This window comes from Saccopteryx leptura, chromosome 4 (genome assembly GCF_036850995.1).
Source record: "Saccopteryx leptura isolate mSacLep1 chromosome 4, mSacLep1_pri_phased_curated, whole genome shotgun sequence".
Taxonomy (NCBI): domain Eukaryota; kingdom Metazoa; phylum Chordata; class Mammalia; order Chiroptera; family Emballonuridae; genus Saccopteryx; species Saccopteryx leptura.
The window spans coordinates 213,437,443-213,458,003 of record NC_089506.1 but is presented as its reverse complement, the minus strand read 5'-3'; the positions used below and the strand labels follow the sequence as shown (position 1 = coordinate 213,458,003).

General features: G+C 59.6%; 1 protein-coding gene across 3 annotated transcripts; it reads right to left on the bottom strand.

Moving 5' to 3' along the window:
* Positions 1–168: 168 nt before the first annotated feature.
* Positions 169–19,391, bottom strand: CASKIN1 (CASK interacting protein 1). Of its 3 annotated transcripts, none has more exons than XM_066382865.1 (20): positions 19,064–19,391; positions 12,025–12,076; positions 11,831–11,928; positions 11,495–11,640; positions 11,310–11,405; positions 11,049–11,179; positions 10,455–10,563; positions 10,259–10,367; positions 10,077–10,171; positions 9,784–9,901; positions 8,356–8,457; positions 8,166–8,254; positions 8,006–8,090; positions 7,830–7,921; positions 6,999–7,109; positions 6,821–6,922; positions 5,290–5,428; positions 3,178–5,211; positions 2,217–2,640; positions 169–1,816 (listed from the first exon to the last, which is right to left on the bottom strand). In XM_066382865.1, exons 1-20 carry the CDS (start codon positions 19,155–19,157, stop codon positions 1,720–1,722), a joined length of 4,323 nt encoding a protein of 1,440 aa, XP_066238962.1. In that variant the 5' UTR covers positions 19,158–19,391; the 3' UTR covers positions 169–1,719. The 3 variants fall into 3 exon arrangements, with proteins under 3 accessions (XP_066238962.1, XP_066238964.1, XP_066238963.1); XM_066382867.1 differs by lacking the exon at positions 19,064–19,391 and adding an exon at positions 12,626–12,685; XM_066382866.1 differs by lacking the exons at positions 6,821–6,922; positions 6,999–7,109.
* Between the last annotated feature and the right edge of the window lie 1,170 nt (positions 19,392–20,561).

Genomic DNA, 20,561 nt, shown 5'->3' with positions numbered 1-20,561 from the left:
GCCTAGGCACCAACAGGTGGGCGGAGGGAAGCTGGGGAGGGGCCGCAAAAAGGGTTCTTACTGTCTGTTGACCCCAGGATGTAGCCCTCTCCATGATTTCCCCTCCCTGCCAGGAAAAGGCTAGCCCCCACATTCTCCCAACATACACCACCAAAAAGTGAGCCAGGCCATTTTCTGCTGTTTATTGAGGGCTGACAGTACCTCCCTGCCCAGAACCTCCCCATCCCCACTTGCTGAGCCCAGCCTGGACCACCCACTAAGGAGAGGCCAAGTGGATGGTCAGGTGCATCCAACTAAGGGAAGTGTCACAGCATGACAACTGGAAGGGGCCTTATGTGCCCAGATGCTACCTTGGCTGACCCTCTCCACCCACCTGTATCACAATCGCTGGTTTTTGGCATTTTTAAAATTTTTGTTTTTAAAGAAATGTCAAAGTTGTGTCCAATGTATGTGGAACACCAAACACAATGGAAGAGGCCAGTCAGTACTTTTTGGAGGGGTGGGGGGAAAAGAGAGAATGAGATTGGGCGAGAACAACCACATGGCACAGCCTGGGACCGTGAGCGGAAGCATCCGTGGGAATTCAGGTGGGGGTGGGCTGGCTGCCTGCTCAGGGCCTAGGGAGGGAGAATCAGGCACACCTTCACACGTGCCACACGCAGCCTGGCATGCACGCCTCCCACCCACTGCTGTCATCCAGCTGACCCGCCACTTTACGTCGTGCGCACAGCTCTCCTGAGACCCAGGTGGACCTTCATAGCAGCACAGTGTGGAGGACACAGCCCAGCAGCAAGGCACATCCTTTGAGTTCTTCAGATGCAGAAGTTGGGACAGAGCAGAGGGAGGCCCTGGTGGAGCACGGGCCCTTCCCCAGAGCCCAGCCTCCTATTTGTGCTACTGGGTCAGGGGTCTGGCCACTCCTGGATAGAGGAAAGGAAGGACAGAGTGGCCAGGACCTCTAACAGCTTTTGACTCAAGCTAGACTCCAGTGTCCTTGCAGTTGGTAAATGGTTTTCTATAGAATCAATAATATTTTTTTCTTTAAATATATATTCGTTAAAGTTAAATTCTTTTTGTTTCTCTGGGGAAATCTGCCTCAGCTCATTCCCAATAAATTAATACTCTCAATAGCTTATATTCTGTGGGGTACAGTGGGGCAGGAGTCCTGACCCCAGCCCCTTGTGCTGTGCCAGAGCAGCTGGCAGAGGTTCCCCAATGGGCAGTTCTGTGCTGGGCATAGGCCTGTGCTCTGCCACCAATTGGAGAGGGGGCTACAGTGGCTGCCCCCTCCCACTATCTCCCAGGAAGGGCCCAGCCTGGGCTCAGGGCAAGGGAGCCAGGGGTTGCCCCTCTACACAGTAGGCAGAGCCTGGTGGTGGGTGGTCAGATGGCCCAGCAGTTATTGCACAGGGAGCAGCAGACAGGGATGGGCACCCACAGGGCAGCAGCATCTGTCCAGAGCCCTTGGGTCCCTAGGCTAGGCAGTCTTCCAAGTTGGGCATCCTGCCTGGGCCCAGGGGGCAGGAGTTGTGCTTGTGCAGGGACTAGGCAGCAAGACCTACCTCCGCCTCGTGGTCCTGGCAGGTTGTCCCCTCCACCCCACCCATCTCGGCCCCCTGTCCTGCCCACTTGCACCGCGCCCAGAGGTGCCCATCCTGAGGTAAAGGTCAGTATGCAGCTGGAGCCCAGTCAGCATGGGCGAGCACAACTTGCGCCGCGTCACTCCAGCATGGCATCCAGTTGGTCCGCCAGGTCATCAAACATGCTCCCGATGTCGTCCAGGATGCTGCCCGTGCTCTTCTCCGTGGCCGAGGGGCTGGGAGTGGGCGCAGCGTGAGTAGAGTGGGGCAGGGTAGGGCAGCGAATAACGCCCCGCCCCTCCTCTACACAGGCCCACCCCACCCCACCCCACCCCGTTTAATCCAGCAGTGCGTGGGGCGTGGCAAACTGCAGACCTCGACCCAAGGTCTCTGCTCTGTCCTGCCCTCGATTCTAGTGGGTGCAGCGTAGACCCACAATGTCAACAACTTGGGGAGGCCCGCAAAACCCTGGTCACACTGGGCCCCGCCCTACTACATAAGGTTTGGGCCGGCCTGAGGCCACGCCCCGCCCTGAACACTCAGCCCTAGCCCGTACACTACATCTTCAGGTTTGCACTGACTCCGGCAGCACACGGACTCTTTCCACGCCTAGGCCGGACCCCGCCCCGCACCTACCGCAGGCCTTGTGCGTCCTCCTGCCGGATCTTTTCCTCTACTGCTTGCAGCGCCGCCGCCAGGCACGCGCTCGTCTCCTCTAGCTTCTGCCGGGCGCTGTCCCCAGGCGAGGCGCCGTCGGGCGCGGCGAGGGGCCCAGTGGCGGCTGCGGCGGCGGCGGCAGCGGCGCGCGGCGGCTTGGCTGGCACGTGCAGCGCGGGTGCGCCGGGAGACGGGGGCTTGGCGGGGCTGGTGCTCAAGGAGGGCGGCGTGCTAGCTGGCTTGGCGAGGGCAACGGGCGGCTGGCGCGCCGGCGAAGGCGTGGGCGACGGGTTGGCGCTGCCTGACTGCAGACCTGCCGCGGCCTTGGCGGGCTTGGGCGCCGTGGGCGGCGGCGGCGGCTTGGGAGACACCGGCGGCGGCGTGCCATGAGCACACTTCACCTCTGCGGGGAGGAGACCTGCACTGCTGCGGGAGGTCGCGCTGTGTGCACGCGGGCCATCCCGGCACAAGCCCTACCGCGGCACCCTGCTTCGCACCGGGGCGCGGAGATAAGTCCCTCAGCACTTGCGCCGCTGCCCTCCGCGGTCCCTTCGACATCAGCCTCCCGCAGTTGCCAGGGTGACGTGCTTCCCCATGCAAACCTGATCGCATCACTGCTTCCAAATCTCACAAGGTCCACTCCCAACTTTATCCCCCTACAGGTGTGGCCCTTTGGTTGCTTGATTGCCACAGGTGCTCTCTGCACAGGTGCTACTATTAATGGATTTCTGTGCCTCCTTCACTGAGCAACTTGAGTACCAGCCACCCTACTTCCAGCCCTGCTGACAGAGTCGTCCTATAGGTGGATGGATGAGACCATCTGAAACACTTTCCACACCCTACTCCACCTGGCTGCCATCAAATCCAAGAAAAGGAAAACCCCTCAGACCACAGTGTGGGGAGGGGTGGAGGCCCTCCCCCTGCTGGCTCTCTCACCTACCTGGACTGCTGGGACCTGGCAGCGGCACCTTCTTGGAGGCAGGTGTGGGCGACCCCTGGAGCTTGGGTACAGGCTGAGCCAGGACAGGCTTTGGAGAGACAGGTGGCTTGGCTGGCTTCCGGGCATCACTTTCTGGTGGGGGCAGCGGGGGCAAGTGCATCAGGTCAGAGGGCGGGGGCTCCGCTGGTGGGGGTGGCGGAGGCAGCTCCAGGGGTCCAGCTTGCTCTGAGCCCAGTCGGCGGCGCACAGTGCCCGTGCCATTCTGGTACACAGATAGTGATGGGGGCGGCTCCAGACCTGCCTCCCGCTCCTTGGTCTTGGGCCGGCGCTTGACAGTGTCAGACTCAGTCAGGATGAACTTGAGGTTCTCCTGCTGGCTCTGCTTGGCTCGGATACGCCTCTTGAGTGTGGCACTGGCCTCCACCCGGGCCAAGGGAGAGCCCTCCCCACTTGCCTCTCCTTTGGCTGCACCTCGAGGCCGCTGCCGGGCAGTGCCATCCTCCACAAAGCGGCTGTGATCTGCAGGCCCCACCAATTCCCCAGGCCCCCGACGGGCAGTGGCCAGAAGTCCTGTGACAGGCCCGCTGAGCGTGCGGCGCCGGTTCACCACCTCTCCATCGGGCCCAATGGCCTCCTTGTGCTTCACTGAGGCCAACACTGTGGCCACCCGGCCTGACTCTGGGCTGTCAGGGCGAGGCGTGGGGTGGCCCTCGGGGGGCCGACGGGTTGCCCGGCCTCCGCCCCCAATGGATGACAGCTCAAGCATGGCTGCGATGCTCTTCACACTGCCGGCACTGCCTGTGTCCACGCTGCCAGCCAGGTCACTAGCCCGTCGGCGCTGTGCCCGAACCCCCAGCAGGCCATCCTCCGTCCCAGCCCCCTTAGTTTCAGCATCTGGTGCTGACTCATCAGCCAGGTTTGCGCTGGCCATGGCTGAGCTAGAGCGTTTGGGTGGAGGTGGTGGAGGCCCCTTCTTTCGGGGCCGCACAGCAAAAGACTGGCTGCGGTTGACGTTCTTGTCAGCACCAGCAGGTGCCCGCACCGAGTGGCTGCGGCCTACACGCCGCTGGACTGTGGCATAGGGCCCCGCAGCAGCTGGCACCAGCAGCTCGTCCCGCTCTGGCTCACTGTCAGATGCTGCATAGCGATTCAGGCTGTGGGCGCGTTTCTTGGGCCGCCCTGGCTCCACATCAGCCTCAGGGGGCAGACACAGCACGGGCACAGGTGCAGGGGCAGATGCAGGCCCTGGAGCAGCTGGCCCTGCCTCGCTCTCCACCGGCTGGGGCAGAACATAGGCAAAGCCACGGTGTGTGGGTGACTGAGGCAGTGAGCGGGGCGACATGGGCCGCTCCATTGGTGGCAGCAGCTGTGGGGTGGGCTTCACCTTGGCTGTGGCTGGGGCTGGACCATGAGGCCCCCCCAGGGCCTGGGGGGAACCTGGCTGGGCTTTAGTGGGAGTCTGGGGGGGTGTAAAGGGGCTGGCACCTGGTGGAAGGACCTGTCGTGGCTTGCCAGGCACTGGGGGCACACTGGCCCGCTTGATGCTGTGGCTGTGGCGGCTGGGCCGAGCCTCCTTGGGTGGAGTACCAGGGGCTGGTCCCTCATCTAACAGGTACTCCTGGCTTCGTGACATAGGGCTGCCAGGCCCAGGTAACCCATCACCCAGAAGCTCCTGAGAGCTGCTCATGTGCCGTGCCCGCCCACCCAGGCTGGGCTCCTGACGCATGGAGGCCCTTGGGGTGGGCGGCAGGTGGTTGGAGGGCTTCTCAGCAGTGGCAGGGGTGGTGGCGCCCTCCGCTGGGCCAGTCATGGCAGCCTGCAGCTCACCGCTGAGTTCACTGTCCTGGAAGGTGGTCATCTTAGGAGACTGGCAGTCAGCTGGTGCAGGCTCAGGTGGGGGCAGTGACTCAATGGCCATCACTTCAAGGGACTGCGGTGCCTTCTGGCGTAGAGGTCCCCCTTCATACTTGGCATACTCTGCTTTCTGCAGCTCTGCCAGTTTCCTCACTGCCAGCATCAACTTCTTCTGGTGCCCTGAGTAGGGGGACATGGGGGCAGGTCAGGCCAGGAAGGGTGGCAAGGACCAGGAAGTGATGGGGGCTGGGGCCTCACCCAGCTTGGTGATTCCAATCTCCTGTAGGTCCTCCCAGGTGATGTCGGTGATAAAGTCGATGTTCTCATAACCATTGTCCACTAGCACCTTGTAGTACTGGGCCAGGCCAATCATGGACAGCCACACGGCCAGGTTAGCCTATAGAGCAGGGGACACAGGGCAGCCCGAGCTGGCTACCCACAGCCTGCCAGCTACTCAGAGCAGCTGGGGGAGGGGCACCGGGCCAGCCCAGCATAGACAGAGGACAAACGAACAGAGGTGTCAGCTTTGGACATAGCGTAGCCTCAGTAGGAGCCCAAGGCCAGCTCACGTGCACATGCAAACACACGCAAACACAAACACACAGGGCACCCCTAGCCTCAGGACGCTGTTTGGGGGAAGAATGCACTTCCTCACCTACCCAGGCAACCATGAGGATAGCACCAGGGTGGACACACATCATACATCATGGACACAGACACACAGCACCACCAACCACACACATGACAACACACACCCTGTATCCCAGCCATACACGGGCACTGACACCCCTTTACATCATGCTCACGCCCACTCACCATTTCCCCACCCACATCAGGCACAGTCACACGGCCACATCAGACATGTGTGCAAAGAGCTATGAGTCTTCAACCAGTACCAACCAGAACCAGTGGCTTCTCGAATGGCATCCACCTGTCACCATTCCCAGCAGGATGGCACTCACACACCAGCACACAGCATACTCGCACAGAGCAGAAGAGGCCCATGGGACCCAGACATGCTCACTGGGAAGATCCCTGAGCCGCTGACTGAGTGGGCAAGGGGGATGAGTGTGAACCTACCTGTCCATGGCCCACACACAGCCCAGGGGCTTTTGGTGGTCATGGCATGTTCCCTATTGATGGATGGGGAATCATAGCCCTGCGTGAGGCCCAGAGAGACATCTCCAATGCAATAGGCCCTGGGCCTACCTTCTCCTGGCCCAGAACCTATTCCACCAAATGGGTGCCTGTTAGTAACAGCACAGCCTGAGATCAGGGTGAACTGCACAGCTAACACGTGCAATTGAATGCGTGCGTGTGTACGTGTAGTCATCAACAGGCACCTTGAATATATTTAGTATGCATGTGCTGTGTACATGAAGCACACTCACACACATCGCCCCTGTATATGCCTTGGTGTATACAAGCACATCCAATCAACGCAGGCCCCTCCGTGGTGTCTGGGTGGATATGCAATGGGCAGCGCTGCAGGGGTACCAGGTATCCCTGTGTGACTGCCCGAGTATGGAGGGGTCTTTGCAGGACCATGTAGTAGAGAGGGGTACTTTCCTCTCACTCAGACGACCCTCACAGGTTGTCACCCCTGCTCCGTCTCAGGAAGCCTGGCCCCACTGCCTGTGATGGACAAAGGCCGTCTTTTGGGTCACTGCTAGGGGGCCATCCTCTGGTCTCTCCCTGGAGCCCCAGAGGGCAAGTGCAAGCTGTAGCCAGGAAGGCAGTGTCTGCCTGCCCCTCCTGGGCCCAGCCACCAGGGTGCAGGGAGCCTTACAGGTTTGTGCTCAGGCAGCCAGTCGGGAATGCTGAGGCTGCTGATCTCGGCCGTGATTTTCTTCCTGTGGCCTGGCTTGGTGACCCCAATGGCTGTGAGGTCCTAGGCAGAGGAGAAGGCCATTAGCTGGAAGCCGGGGGCCCATTTCTGAGCCATGGCCAGCCTTTGAACAGCTCACCTCAGGGGTCATGCGGCTGATAGTGGGCAGGTCGTAGCCAGCGCTGAGGAAGTTGGGGGCATACAGCTGCAGCTGGAATGTGGCAAGCCACTGATTAACAGCCTCAGCACTCTGGAAGACATAAAGCACCCGTCGCAGGCCCGCCCACCCGCCCACCCACCGGGCACACACCCCAGCCACCAGGTGCCTCCTCTGTGTAAGCTCAATCTGCTGTCCGGCGGTCCACGTGCGCTAGGCCCCATCAGGCTGGCCAGTGCTCCCTCCGCACTCTGGTCCTGGATGCTGCTGTCTCGAGCACCGTGCAGCACTGCAGACTTGTTCCATGATCTCCACCAGGAGGGTCCAGCTGCTCCCTGCCCACCCCCAATCCCCATTCCTGCACCAGGGACACCCTGCAGTGTGGCCCCATGTGAGGAGTTCTGGGCACAGGGCCTCAGCCCTGCCCCGCACTCCCTGGAAGGTGAGCTTTGCCCAGAGGTGTGCAGGACTCAGCCAGCAGCTCACAGCTTCCCCAGCACGCAGGTCATGCACACAGGACCCATCTTACCCGTACGCACACCTGGTCTCACACCCGTGCTATTTCACACGCACACGTGCCCGCCTCGCAGTCACACGACACACACATGCACACCCTCATTCACTTCACACTCATGTCACACTTCTTAGACCGATTAGCTCACATGCACAGCCCACACAATAGACAACACCTACACATACAGACTGAGACAGACAGAAGGAGGGGCTAGCCTGTCAAGAGCCCCCAGCTGTACTGCTGCCAGGCCAGGCAGGCCGTCCTGGGCACCCCTCCCTGCTGCCAGCCCAGGCATATACCTTGCCCTCCGATGCTGGCTCCAGCTTCTTAGATGGCTGCTCCGCATAGACCTGCCCAGCATGGGCCGCTGGAGGCTGGGGCCGGGCCGCACCTTGGTATAAGAGGGCACAGTGGGGTCAGGGCTGCTCAGAGACCGCCTCCCTACCAGAGCAGAGCGCTGCATCTCTGTTCTTACCTGCAGAGCCCTCCAGAGGCTTGACAGGGCTGTCCCCGGAGCTGGACTCGGAGATGGACTTCTGGGAGAGCACTGTTGCCAGGAGCTGCAATCCAGGCAGACTGGCTGGCCAGCGCTGCTCTGGTCCCAGGCATCCCGGCCCTGCCGCCACCCGACTTACCTTGACCCCTTCGGAGCCTGCATGCAGGGTGTGGGCCCCACTGCTCCGGCCGACGGCCATACCGCTCAAGCTGCCGCTGCGGTCTCCGCCTGCCAGCGTAAGGGAACGTCAGCCGGTGCTGACTCTGCAGAGCCTCGGGGCCGCCTTACAAAAGTGCTGTTCCCTTGCCCTCTGGAGGACCCCCACCTACCTGCAAAAGGCTTCCTTAGCACCCAGATCTCTTCAGGGGGTGCAGACGGTCCCGACAAGCTGCCTCCCTGGGGCGGGCTTGGTTCGGTGCCGGCTCGGGAACCTGTGAGCCGGGCACAGCCTCCCTAAGTCCTGGACCGGCACAGGCCTGAAAGCCTGACACTGAGAAGGGCATCTCCTGGCCCAGCCCTGAGCCTCAGTAGAGGTCCAATACGTGCACACCTCGGGGGGACAGCACCACAGTCCCCTCCTGCCCTGAGAAGAGCCCTCTACCCCAGACATTTGTGAACAGGAGAATGTGGCAGAGAGAGGCCCGAGCCAGGCTATCTGCCAGCGACCCTGTGGCCCTGTGTGTATGTAGGGGGATGCGGGTTGCCAGAGGCTGCAACCTCCCCTGCCAGTGAAACAGGGGAGGGAAGAGGCATCCTGGAGCCTGGGCCCAGGCTCCCCACCCCAGCAAACTAGATTCTTGTGGGCGGGCTGGCTACATTTCCTAACTGGATCACTCTAGTCTTTCATCCCACTTGTCCATCTCTACAATCACACTAGCCCCCTGCCCAAAACTACTACATGGCCCTGTGGTCGTGTCCTGCACCCCTCTCCCTCCCCTTCACTCTGCACCAGCCAGGCTGGCCTTCTTTGGACCCTTATACATATCACGCTCTTTCCTGCCTCAGTGCCTTTGCACATGTGATTCCTGCTACCTGGATTGCTCAGCCTGTAGCCAGTCCCTCGCATTTCTCAGGGCCTTCTCTCACCACCCTATCTAAAGCAAGTCTTCATTTACATTCTCTGTCATTGGTATGTTTTCTTCCATGTTTACTTCACTGTCCCCTGCTCCCCTCCCTCCCTGGGGGCAAGCTCCTTGAAAGCAGAATGATATTCATCAGAGTCACCATCTATTCCTAATAGTTATGGCCCTGGCTGGTTGGCTCAGTGAATAAAGTATCAGCCTGTCATGGGGACATTTGGGTTTGATCCCCAGTCAGGGTACACATGAGAAGTGACCATCTGCTTCTCTCCTCCTCCCTCTCCCCCTTCTCTCTCTCTACCCCTCTCGCAGCCAGTGACTCCATTGGTTAGAGCCTCAGCCCCGGGTGCTGAGGATAGCTTGGTTGATTTGAGCATCAGCCCCAGACGGGGTTGCCAGGTAGATCCTGGTCAGGGCACACGTGGGAGTCTATCTCCCCTCCTCTCACTTAAAAAAAGTAATGATAATATTCCTGGTGGTCAACATGCAATGTCTATTGAATAAATGAAGGAATGAGCATGAGGACACTGATGAAACAGCTAGCAGAACACACTTTCTGGACACCACTTTGGACCCTACACCTAGTAATGGCCAGAGCTCAGGCCTTGCCCTGCCATCCAACACACATGTGCACTTACTTCCTTCTGGCCCCCATGCCCAGACCTGGTCAGGACTTGCCTGCTCGCTTGACAATGACCTCGCCCAGGGAGGATGGGAAGTAGCCCACCCGGTCATTGCCTGTCCGGTTGTCATGGATACAGCCCTTCCACCGGCCATCTGGATGCTGCTCAAGGACCTGGACCGATGAGGTGGGGAGAGCACACTCAGGGAGACTTCTGGGTCAAGCAGGGGGGTGGCCTGGGCCTCCTGCCCAGACCCCCAGACTGCCCAATTGCTGCGGGAAGAATGTTGTGGGGTGAGCATCCCAGGGCCCACCCACCCCTGCTCTAGCAGCCCCAGGCCATCCTTACTGTGATGATATCCCCAGCTTTCACGTTGAGGCTGGTCAGGTCATAATTGTTGCAATAATCTTGGGTTGCCCGGACCTGCAGAGCTGCCGAGGCCTCTGGGGACACAGGAGGTAGACTCCCCAGTCCTTCGAACCAGCCTGGCCCAGGCCCTGCTCCAGATCCCCTGCCCCACCTGGGCCCACCTCGCAGCAGCTGCTTGATCTCCTTGCTGGCCTGGGACGTGGTGAACTGGTGCACAATGTCCAGGGCCGTCTGGCTGTATGTGTTCCGCACATGGGCATTGATCCCATTCTGCATGTGCCAGAGGGTGAGGTCTATCAAGAGCCTCCCATTCCCCTACCCCAATCTGGACCCAGTCACCCTGGGCCTCCAGCTCACCTCCAGCAACAGCCGAACCACTTCCGTCTTCCCACAGAGTGCAGCCTCATGCAGGGCCGTGCCGGACTTGGTCTGGCGGTTTATGTCAATGCCAGCTTGGAGGAGGAGTCTGGCAGGAAGCAGGGGGAACGGGCAGTGCCTTACAGCAAGAGCCCTCTCCCCTAGCACCCCAAAGCTGAGCCCTGATTTCCAAGCGCCTAAGGATTAACCAGCCCTACCCGCCTCCCTGGACAACATGATACCTAACAGTGACTGAGCGACTGTGGCAGTACCTGCTCTGTGCTAACCCTTCATGGCAGTTATCTCGTCTCATCCCAACCAGGCACTGCTCTGAGGCCCATGGGGACACTGATGCTCAGAGAGGTTAAGCGTATCCACAAGTCACCCATCAGGACTGCAGCCGAGTCCAGGCTATGTGGATACCCACTGCCAAGCCTGCTCCAGTACATCCTTCATGTGGGCATCCACAGGTGTCCTTGGCATCCAGAGCCCTGACCCCATGCCCACGGCTCCCAGGCTGCTCCCATCTTATCACTAAGCCAGGAGCAGAGCTCGCAAGCTGGAAACCCCCATCCCACCCCCACATGACCATACCTGATAATATCGATGTGACCGTTCTTGGCTGCCAGGTGCAAGGGGCTGGTGCCATTTGGGTCAGTGGTGTCCCCTGGCCGGGGCTCCAGCAAGGCTGCACACATGTTGCTGCTGAGGAGCAGCTGGACCACCTTGAAAGAGGAGTCAGAGTAGGGTAGAGATTAGAGTAGGGGCCAGGGGGTTGCAGGTCTGTCCCCGACTCCATTCCCAGGAGAGGAAGACAGGGCAGATGGAGTGCCTCTCCGCTCCTGGGAGACTTACCCCGACGCGGCCGAACTCACAGGCCAGGTCCAGAGGTGTCTTCCCCGAGTTGTCCACCATGCACGGGTTGGACTGGTGCTGCAGCAGCATCTCAGACTGCGGACCCGCAGAGGGCAGTCAGCCCCAGGGTGTCCGTTGGGCTCATGCCTCCCAGGCACCCTGCATCCCCTGAAGGTGGTCCTCACCACATCATAGTGACCGTGCTGGGCTGCTAGGTGGAGGGGGATGTGGCCCTCATCCGATGGCACGTTCACCGCCGAGCCTGCCTTTAGCACCAGCTTCATGGGCTCCTTCCGGCCCTGCCAGGCCGCGTAGTGCAGTGGCCGCATGCCTGGGGCCAGGCAGGGGCTGTTGGGAGCTGCCTTCTGACCTCCAGTCCACCCCTGACCTCTAGGATGCAGATCCCAGGAGGACCTGCCTGAGACCCTGGGCAGAGATCTCAATTGAGAGATCATCCAGTCCTCAAGGGACCCCTGACCGCAACCCCGGCCCCTGGCTCTAAGGTCCCAAACAAGCCTTGCCTTTGTTGTCCTTTATGTCCACAGCTGCCTGGGCTTCCAGCAGGAGGGTGATCAATTCCGTGTTGCCATTCAGGGCCGCATGGTGCAGGGCAGAGAAGCTGGGGCAGGTGACAAACAAGGACTCGGGCACCCAGCCTTCCCCAGGATCCCCATGGCCCCCACCCAGACTGATATATCCCTGGCTGAGAACTCACCCATCCGGGTCCTGAAAGTTGACATTGATCTTCTTGGTGGAGCCCAGGAGCTCTGGGAGTGGGAAGGAGACAGTGAGGGAAGCTCTGTCCAGGCCCTCCTGTGGCCTGCCTCGGTCCTAGACCCCTGCTGCAGCTTAAGAGCAAGCAGAGGGTGCTAGTGGCTCCCCGGCAGACTCCACACTACAGCTATCTAAGTGTTTAGCCTAGAAATATTCATTCATTCATTCATTCATTCATCCAACTCTGTTCCCTGCAGTCAGCTCCAGCGTTTGGATCTTGGTTTCCTACTAAAGTAAGATGAACCTCACTCTGCCCCTGGGAGGTTCACAGGACCAAGGTCCCCAGGCCTGTCCCTGCCTAGGGACAGAGCCAGGGTTGCACACCCACACAGGCACACACATGTGCACATGCATCCGCTGCTGATAGTAGGAGGGAGAGAGCCAGCCCAATCTGTCTCTCAGAAGGACCCAGATGGGCTGGGGGTGGTCTGGGAAGGCTGGGATACCCAGAAATGAGGGTATCTCTGAGGGAAAGTGCATTTCCAGGATGTAGCCTCTCCTCACTCCCAGCCCCAGGCCTGGCCAGTAGAGATGAGCCCCACCTAGCAGGCAGGAAGGGGAGGCAGGTGATTGGCCTAGTGCTTCTGAGTGACCACATGAGAATGGCCACCTCTTCTAAGGGGCACGCTCAGGTCCCAGTTTTAACCGCCTAAAGCCCAAGGGCCCAGGCCCTCCCTTCAGGGCTCTGGTCTCCTCCTGGGGCCTCCCAGGTCCTGGCCCCCAGGAGCTGCCTTCCAGAGAAGGGGGGCTCACGGACACTCTCCCCATGGGCTCGGGCCCAGCCAGACTCAAGCCAAGCCCCTGCCTGTCTAGGCCATGGTTACATAACCCATTTGTGGGTCAGTTGCTCTGTGAGGGAGGGAGGGGCTGGTAGGACAGAAGCCCCTTTGTCCAGGCCCAGGACAGGGATGGGGGCAGGGGGATCCGAGGGCAAGAAGCCGAGGGAGTCGAGTCACAGAGGGGCTGTTGCAGGGCAGCTCAGTGCAAAGTGTGGGACCTCCACCGGCCCACAAAGCCCACAGAGTCAGACAGGCTCGCATTTGAATCCTTCTCTGCCCCTCACTACCCGTATGGCCGTGGCCCTGAGCTAGAAGGGGATTAACAGGGCTGGCCTCACAGGCTTATGGACATTTCCAGACATAAAGCATGAAGGGTCTAGCAAGGAGTTGGCTCAGTAAGTGGTGATGACTAATATTAGCTCTGTGGGAACCCCACCCACACCCTCCAGTGATGGGGGGCTTCTCTTGCACAGAGCAGAGGCTCCAGGAAGAGAGGCCTCGCCGCTCCCCGCCCCTCCCCCTCTGCTCGGACACGGCTGGTGCTAAAAGCCATCTACGTTGGTAGGTTGGTAGCGATGCTACCCTTCCCTCAGTGGTCCAGGCCAAAACCTTGAAGTCAGCCCTGTGTCCCTTCTTGATTATTTTAAATCTCCTCCATTGGTAAATCCTGCTGGCTCTATCTTCAAGATACTCTCAAACCATACTGAGGGTATTACCGCTTCTCACCATCACCGCTGACACCCCCCTGCGCCAGGCCAGCATCTCTGGAAGGATCGCTGCCGTCACCTCCCCACTCGTGTCCTCACTTCCTCCTTGCCTCCTTCAGTCTATCCTCCAGACCAACTGAGGTCAGAGGGACCCTGTTAGAACATAAAGCTGACCCCTTTGCTCTGGGAGACCCTCCACAGCACCTGTCTCACCGGACAATGGCTCTGCAGGATAAGAGGCCTTTGACTTCCTCAGCACCTGTTCCGGCCATAAGATGGTGCTCCAACACACTGGCCGCCATGTTACATAACGTATACAGTCTTTTCTTTCTCCAGTCACATCCTTTAGGTCTTTATCCAAATGTCACCTGTTTGATGAAGCTTCCCTGGTCTCCCCATCTAGAATGGTAACCCCACTCCCAACCCATATCTGTTGTATTTTTCTCTTTAGTCTCCATCACCACCATTGATCTTTTTCTTCTTTTTCAAGTTAGAGGAAGGAAAATAGACAGACTCCTGCATGCGCCCCCCCAACCAGGATCCACCTGGCAACCCCCATCTGAGGCCTATGCTCTGTCCATCTGGGGCCATGCTCGCAACGGAGCTATTGATAGTAGTGCCTGAGGCGAAGGCTCCACAGAGCTATCCTCGGTGCCTGGGGCCAATGCACTCAAACCAATCAAGCCATGGCTGTGGGAGGGGGGTAGAGAGAGAGAGAAATAGGAGCGGGGAGGGGTGGAGAAGCAGATGGTCGCTTCTTCTGTGTGCCCTAATTGGGAATCAAACCTGGGACATCCATACACTGGGCCAACGCTCTATCCACTGAGCCACCAGCCAGGGCAACTACCATTGATCTTGTTTATCGTCCATCTCCATCACTAAACTGCTAGCTCCAAGAGAACAAGGGTTTTTATTTATTTTGCTTACTGCTATATCCTTAGTGGCTGAAACAATACTGGGTACATACAAGATGCTCAGTTAATTAGAGAGTGGAGTCATACCCTAGTCCTACATACTCTGTCTACCTGCCAGGGACAATTTCAGGCATGTGACCTGTGCAGGCACTGAGAAGACACCCTCCCACCCCAATCTGGTTGGATGATCTGCTGTCACCATCTTAATTTTTTTTAATTTTTGATTTATTAATAATATATATATAGTATTCTTTTTTATTTTTAATTTTTTTTATTTATTCACTTTAGAGAGGAGAGAGTGAGAGAGAGAGAGAGGAGAGAGAGAGAGAGAGAGAGAGAGAGAGAAAGGGGGGAGGAGCAGGAACCATCAACTCCCATATGTGTCTTGACCAGACAAGTGCAGGGTTTCGAACCGGCAACGTCAGTGTTCCAGGTCGATGCTTTATCTACTGCGCCACCACAAGTCGGGCCACATTGTATTCTTCTGAAGTGAGAATCAGGGAGGCAGAGAGACAGACTCCCGCAAGGACCAGGATCCACCTGGCATACACACTAGGGAGTGATATTCTGCCCATCTGGGTCATTGCTCTGTTGCAACTGGAGCCATTCTAGTGCCTGAGGCAGAGGCCATGGAGCTGTCCTCAGCACCCGGGGCAACTTTGCTCCAATGGAGCTTTGGCTCCCGGAGGGGAAGAGAGAAATAGAGAGAAAGGAGAGGGGAAAGGGTGGAGAAGCCGATTGGCGCTTCTCCTGTGTGCCCTGGCTGGGAATCGAACCCAGGACATCCACACTCTGGGCTGACACTATACCACTGAGCCAGCCGACCAGGGCCAGTTTATTTTATTACCATCTTAAACTCTTAATTTTGGGACGAGGCACCCTATTTTCATGTTGCACTGGGCCCTGTGAATTATGCAGTCAGGCCTGCCACAGTCCCTTATTAGGTTGAAGAAATTGAGACATGGCTGTATTGTAGCAGCCCCCACCCTGTCCAGAGCCACACTCAGGATATTCTCCAACACCTCCCACATACAACACTCTGCGAAATTCTAATGTTTGCTGTCCCCCACTTTCCTTAGTTCCAGTTCTTAGTAGCCAGTTCTTAGCTTCTCCCACAAGACTTCTCAGCCCAGGCCCCTCTCCGCCCTTCCACAGCTGACACCTCCCAGGTAGCTCTGAGCCAGGTGCTCCAAGTGGAACTATAGCCAGGCCCACATGCTCACCTGGTCATACCCACTGAAATTTTTTTTTTTTTTTTGTATTTTTCTGAAGCTGGAAACGGGGAGAGACAGTCAGACAGACTCCCGCATGCACCCGACCAGGATCCACCCGGCACGCCCACCAGGGGCCAAGCTCTGCCCACCAGGGTGCGATGCTCTGCCCCTCTGGGGCATGGCTCTGCCGACCAGAGCCACTCCAGCACCTGGGACAGAGGCCAAGGAGCCATCCCCAGCGCCCGGGCCATCTTTGCTCCAATGGAGCCTTGGCTGCGGGAGGGGAAGAGAGAGACAGAGAGGAAGGGGGGGTGGAGAAGCAAATGGGCACTTCTCCTGTGTGCCCTGGCTGGGAATCGAACCCGAGTCCCCCGCACGCCAGGCCGACGCTCTACCACTGAGCCAACCGGCCAGGGCCTACCCACTGAAATTTTAGAGGAGCTGGAGGTCTAAGCCCAGAAAGTGACTCAGACACCAGTGAAGGAGGAGTCCCCATGCCAAAAGGGACCACTCCTCACCTGAGAAGGGGTATCACCCTAAGGTCATCTCTCCCCTCTCCCTGCCAGTGGTCTCCTCAAAGAAAACAGCTGGAATTGAATGGAAGGCAGCTTGAGGTTTTAGAGCGCTCCCTCAATTCCTGTGGGAGACACTGGGCACTGAGGAGGGCCCCAGAAATGAACCCTGCATGGGACTAGGGAAGCTGAACCAGGCAGAGGTAGGTGCTCTGAATGAACCTGGAGCAGAGCATGGTTAGAGGGGCCCGGGTAGGCGGAGGAGACGGGGACAAGAGGGGATCAAGCTGAAGTTCTTAGGAGCCCTCTTTCCCTTTCCACAAGGGCACCAAGTCCTGTGGATTGCACATTAGTAATAGCGCATAAGTCTCACCCCCCAGCCCACCCCAGGACTTGGCTTCTCCCATCTCTGGTCACCCCATTCCTCTAACTGCTCTTCTGGGACCATCTCTACCTTTGAGTTCAGCTCCAAACTCCGGGTTGCAGAAGCCTCAGCCCCTCTCCCACCCTATTCTCACGGCTTCTCTCCCCGCTTTTGCTCAGATGCTTCTCCAACCACAGAGCTACTTCCTCCCCCACAAGGATGTGGTCCTGGTCTTCTCTGGTCCTATCTCAGAGTGGCTAACCCTATGGCCTTTGGGGGGGGGGGGTAAGGCACCCTCCCAGCTCCTCCAGGGAAGCAGGGCCAGTGCAGTCTCTTCCCAGTTCCTCCCAGGCAGGGAGCTCTGAGCCGGATGCCGGAGGGGAACCGTTAGTGGGTCGAGGTGAGTGAGTATGGGAGCACTGGTCTGTAGTTTTCAGGGAATTCAGAAAGGGGAGGTTGGGCCAGAAGGAAGGGCAGGGTCCCACCCCCAGCAGAAGGCCAGCCCCACCCAGCATTTTAACTTCTTCCCCTCAAGAACAACTGCTAAGGGTGCTAGTGCCTGTGTGTGTAATGGGATGCTCCCTTCAAGGTGGGATGGGGCATTGACAGACCCTCGGGCCACACTGGGGAGCTGGGGCCCAAGGAAGGTGCCGGCCAGAGGTAGATGATGGGGAAAAGGATATGGTAATACCTCTGGAGTCTAGGGAGCCCTAGGGAGCACCACTGGGTGCCCCCCACCCCATGGCCCAAACTCCAGCTGTACTTTGCTGAATCAAAATACATCTTACTCTAAAGCAGGCCAGTGTTGCCATGACAACTGAGCTAATTCATGGAGGGATTTCTCTGTCTGATTTATCAAGTCCGCCCCTGTGAGTCAGAGCCCAGAGACCAGTCCATGTAGGGGTGTATGTAGAGATCCAGGTGAGACTCAGGTAAAGGTAAAAGTCCCCACATCTTCCCCAGGGGGCCAGAGTGGAAGGGAGGAGGAAACCCCAAATCAGATGCCTCTACTTCCCTGCCCTGCCCGTTCTGAGCTGAGAAAATGGTCCTAGTTAGTACTTACAGAGCACTTAGGAAGAGCCTGTGCTTCATGTGGGCTCTCACTGTTCTTACAATAGTGCTAGGAGGCAGAGACCACAAATACGCCCATCGTACAGATAAGGAGACTGAGGCCTGGGGAGCTGGAGTTGTTTGTGTCCAAGGTGGCACCACCACTAGGTGGAAGCCTTGACCTTGCCTGCTACTTCTCAATCCCTCCACCTGTTTTCAAGGTTTAGCTGAGGCTGCCTCTGCCTGCAATCCCTCCATTTCCGAGCCCTGGAAACTTGAGTGTGGAAGGCAAGGCCAGGCAGTGTATGTGTGCCTGCAAGGCCCAGATGTGTGGCTCTCTAACTGCACAGAGCAGACAGGAGCTGGCAAGCAGGCAATGCAGCAGAGGGGGTCCCTCTGTGGCTCAAGGACATACCTCCCACCTTCCCGGAGACAGTCTCAGTTCTCAGCATCCTTCCAGGACAGAAAGGGGGGAGCTCCCTGGCTTCATACAGTCCCTGGGGATAGTGTAGGGAGTGGGGTGCCCAGATACCATGTGCCATCTTGTACAGCCCTGCCCGCACCCCTACAGGTGCCCTGACACACTAACAGCCATACGTGCACAGCCGCACATGTGGCTGGTCCACACACCCATCCATCCATCTCCAGCAGCCCCAGGGGAGGCTCCGGTTGAGCTGTGATGAGTTCTGAGATCAGGGCTCCAAGCTCCCAACCCTTCTCTGGGGCCCCCACAACACAAGCTCAGGATGGCCAGTGGGAGACCCCTCCCTCTCCCACAGCCCCCTTTCCCAGAAGGAAAGCTAAGAAGGACCAAGATCTGTTGCAGGGTCTGCATCTGCTTGGAGATCAGCCTGGCCTGGGCAGGGCGACCTTGGGCCTCTGCTCCCCTATCAGTAAATGGCCCTCAGCCAGCCATGCCTGGGCAGCCACACCCCCAGCATGGTCCTGCCCCCCCTTCCCTGAAAAGCGTGTTATTAAACGTGGGGCAGGGAGGGGGTCTGACAGGGACTCTCAGCCCCCGGGATGCCCCTCACCGCAAGGGCCCCTCCCTCTCTCCAAGGGGAGGGTATCCGCCTTGCCCTTTAAAGGCCCAGCAGAGACCTCCAGCTGTCAGCCCGCAGCCCGGGAGGGAGGAGGGCCGTGGCAGGGAGGGAGGGATGCGAACGCCTGCGATCAGGGAGTGGGTGCCGCCACTCCCGCTGGGGGGCTCGGATGACGGCCCAGCGTTCGGTGCCGCTCCTCCTTCAGTGCTGGGGGCGCGAGTGAGGACCGAGGTTCAGGGCGCTGCTGGCCGGGCCCCGCCCCGCCCCGGGGGACCGACAGCATCCCCCTCCCCGCCCTGCGCCGGGAGGGGTCAGGGGCTCGGCGCTGGAGGTGGCCCCCGAGAGCACCGCGGCTCCTGCCGCCCCCTGCCCCCCACCCCGCGCCCCCTGCACTTACTGGCTTTTCCCGGCCGCGGCCTCTGCAGCAGCCTCTGCGCGGTCCCCACGTCCTCCGCCTTCACCGCCTGCACCAGCTCCTGCTCCTTCCCCATGGCGCGGCCGGGGCCGCAGCGACGCGGCTGCGCTCCGTGCGCTCGGCGCGGCTCAGAGGCGGCGGCGGCGGCGGCTGCCCCGCGGCGCCGGCCGCATCCTCCTCCCTCCCTCGCTGCCTTTTCCGCCACCCGCACCCCTCGCCGTCCTCCGGCTCGGGCTGGGGCTCCCGGCGCGGATGGGGCGGGGAGCGCGTCACGGGCGGGGGGTGGCCCGGGGGCGGGGGCCCGCGGCTAGCGCGAGGCGGGGGCGCGGCACCTGGCACCGCCTCCGGGACGCCTGGGTCCCCCTCCTGTGGCCGCTGACCTCCGTCCGCCCGCGCCGGCCGCGCGCCCGGCTCCTTGGCTCCGCCCCTACATCAGGCCGCGTCCTCCCGAGACACCCCCTCCCCACGTGCGGGCCGCGGGGGTCAGGCCGGGCCTTTGCGGACACTCCGCCGCCCCCAAAGCGCCTGGGACTGGGGACAGCAGCCCCGGGAGGATGGACCCTAAGCCCCGACACGACGGCGGCACTGCGAGGCTGAGCCTGAGAGAGGCTCCCATAGAGTGCGGGACCCAAGGCGGGGGGAGTAACCCGGCGGCAGTGGGCGGGTGGGGACTCGGGCACGGAGAGACCTGGGCACCAGCGGTGGCATGGGAGCCGGTGCGCCAGAGGCTGTCAGACATTTCTGGCCGTGGTTCCCGTGGGAGGTGTGAGGGATTGTAAAGAGGAATCTCCCAATAATGAATTCAGTGTCAGGGAACCCGCACCGCCCTTCCCCCCCCCCCCCACCTTCTTCCCCTGAATCCTCTGGCTTTCTCTACAAACGACACAGGGAAACAACCTTCCATGCTCAGTCTGAACACCAACCCCAGTGCAGCACCCCCAAATGGAATGCAGCCCCCCCCCACCCATTACCAAGGGGTCCTCAATCCCCTCATCCTCAGCACCAGTGGGGTCACAGGCCTGCCCAGCACCCATCTGAGCCCCCACCAAAACCGGCTTACCCTCTATCTTTCAGCCACAGACTCTGGCAACCCCCAGACAGGGCAGCCTTGCTTCACACTGGCACACCCACATGCCCCAAACACACACATAGGTCACCCTTCTGATGCCCTGGGCCTCAGGCCCTCACTGTGTAATGGCTGCAGCATTCCAGAGACAGGAGTCTGGGGGTCTGCCTCCTGGCTCAGGCAGCTTCCCCATTTGCAGGGCGGAGAAGTTCATCACCCCAATGGGGCAAGGCTGTTAGGTGAGTCCACACATATGGTGGCCTGATGCCTCTTCTTACAGCCCAGATAGACCATCAAGCACCTCCAGAAGGAAGGTGACCAGGGGTTAGGGGAGGGAAAGCAGCAGGCAGTAGGACCCCCTTATCTCAGCACTTGATTATCTCCACCCTGTCCCCCATAGGGTCTCCCATGAAA

Excerpts from the sequence above, each read along its gene's own strand:
- CASKIN1 (XM_066382865.1), bottom strand. The coding sequence starts at position 19,157 with ATGGGGAAGGAGCAGGAGCTGGTGCAGGCGGTGAAGGCGGAGGACGTG. Across the intron at positions 9,902-10,076 it reads AAGCTGGGGATATCATCACA|GTCCTTGAGCAGCATCCAGA; the intron begins GTAAGGATGGCC and ends TCATCGGTCCAG. Across the intron at positions 8,458-9,783 it reads GGTCATTGTCAAGCGAGCAG|GTTCCCGAGCCGGCACCGAA; the intron begins GCAAGTCCTGAC and ends CCCGGCTCACAG.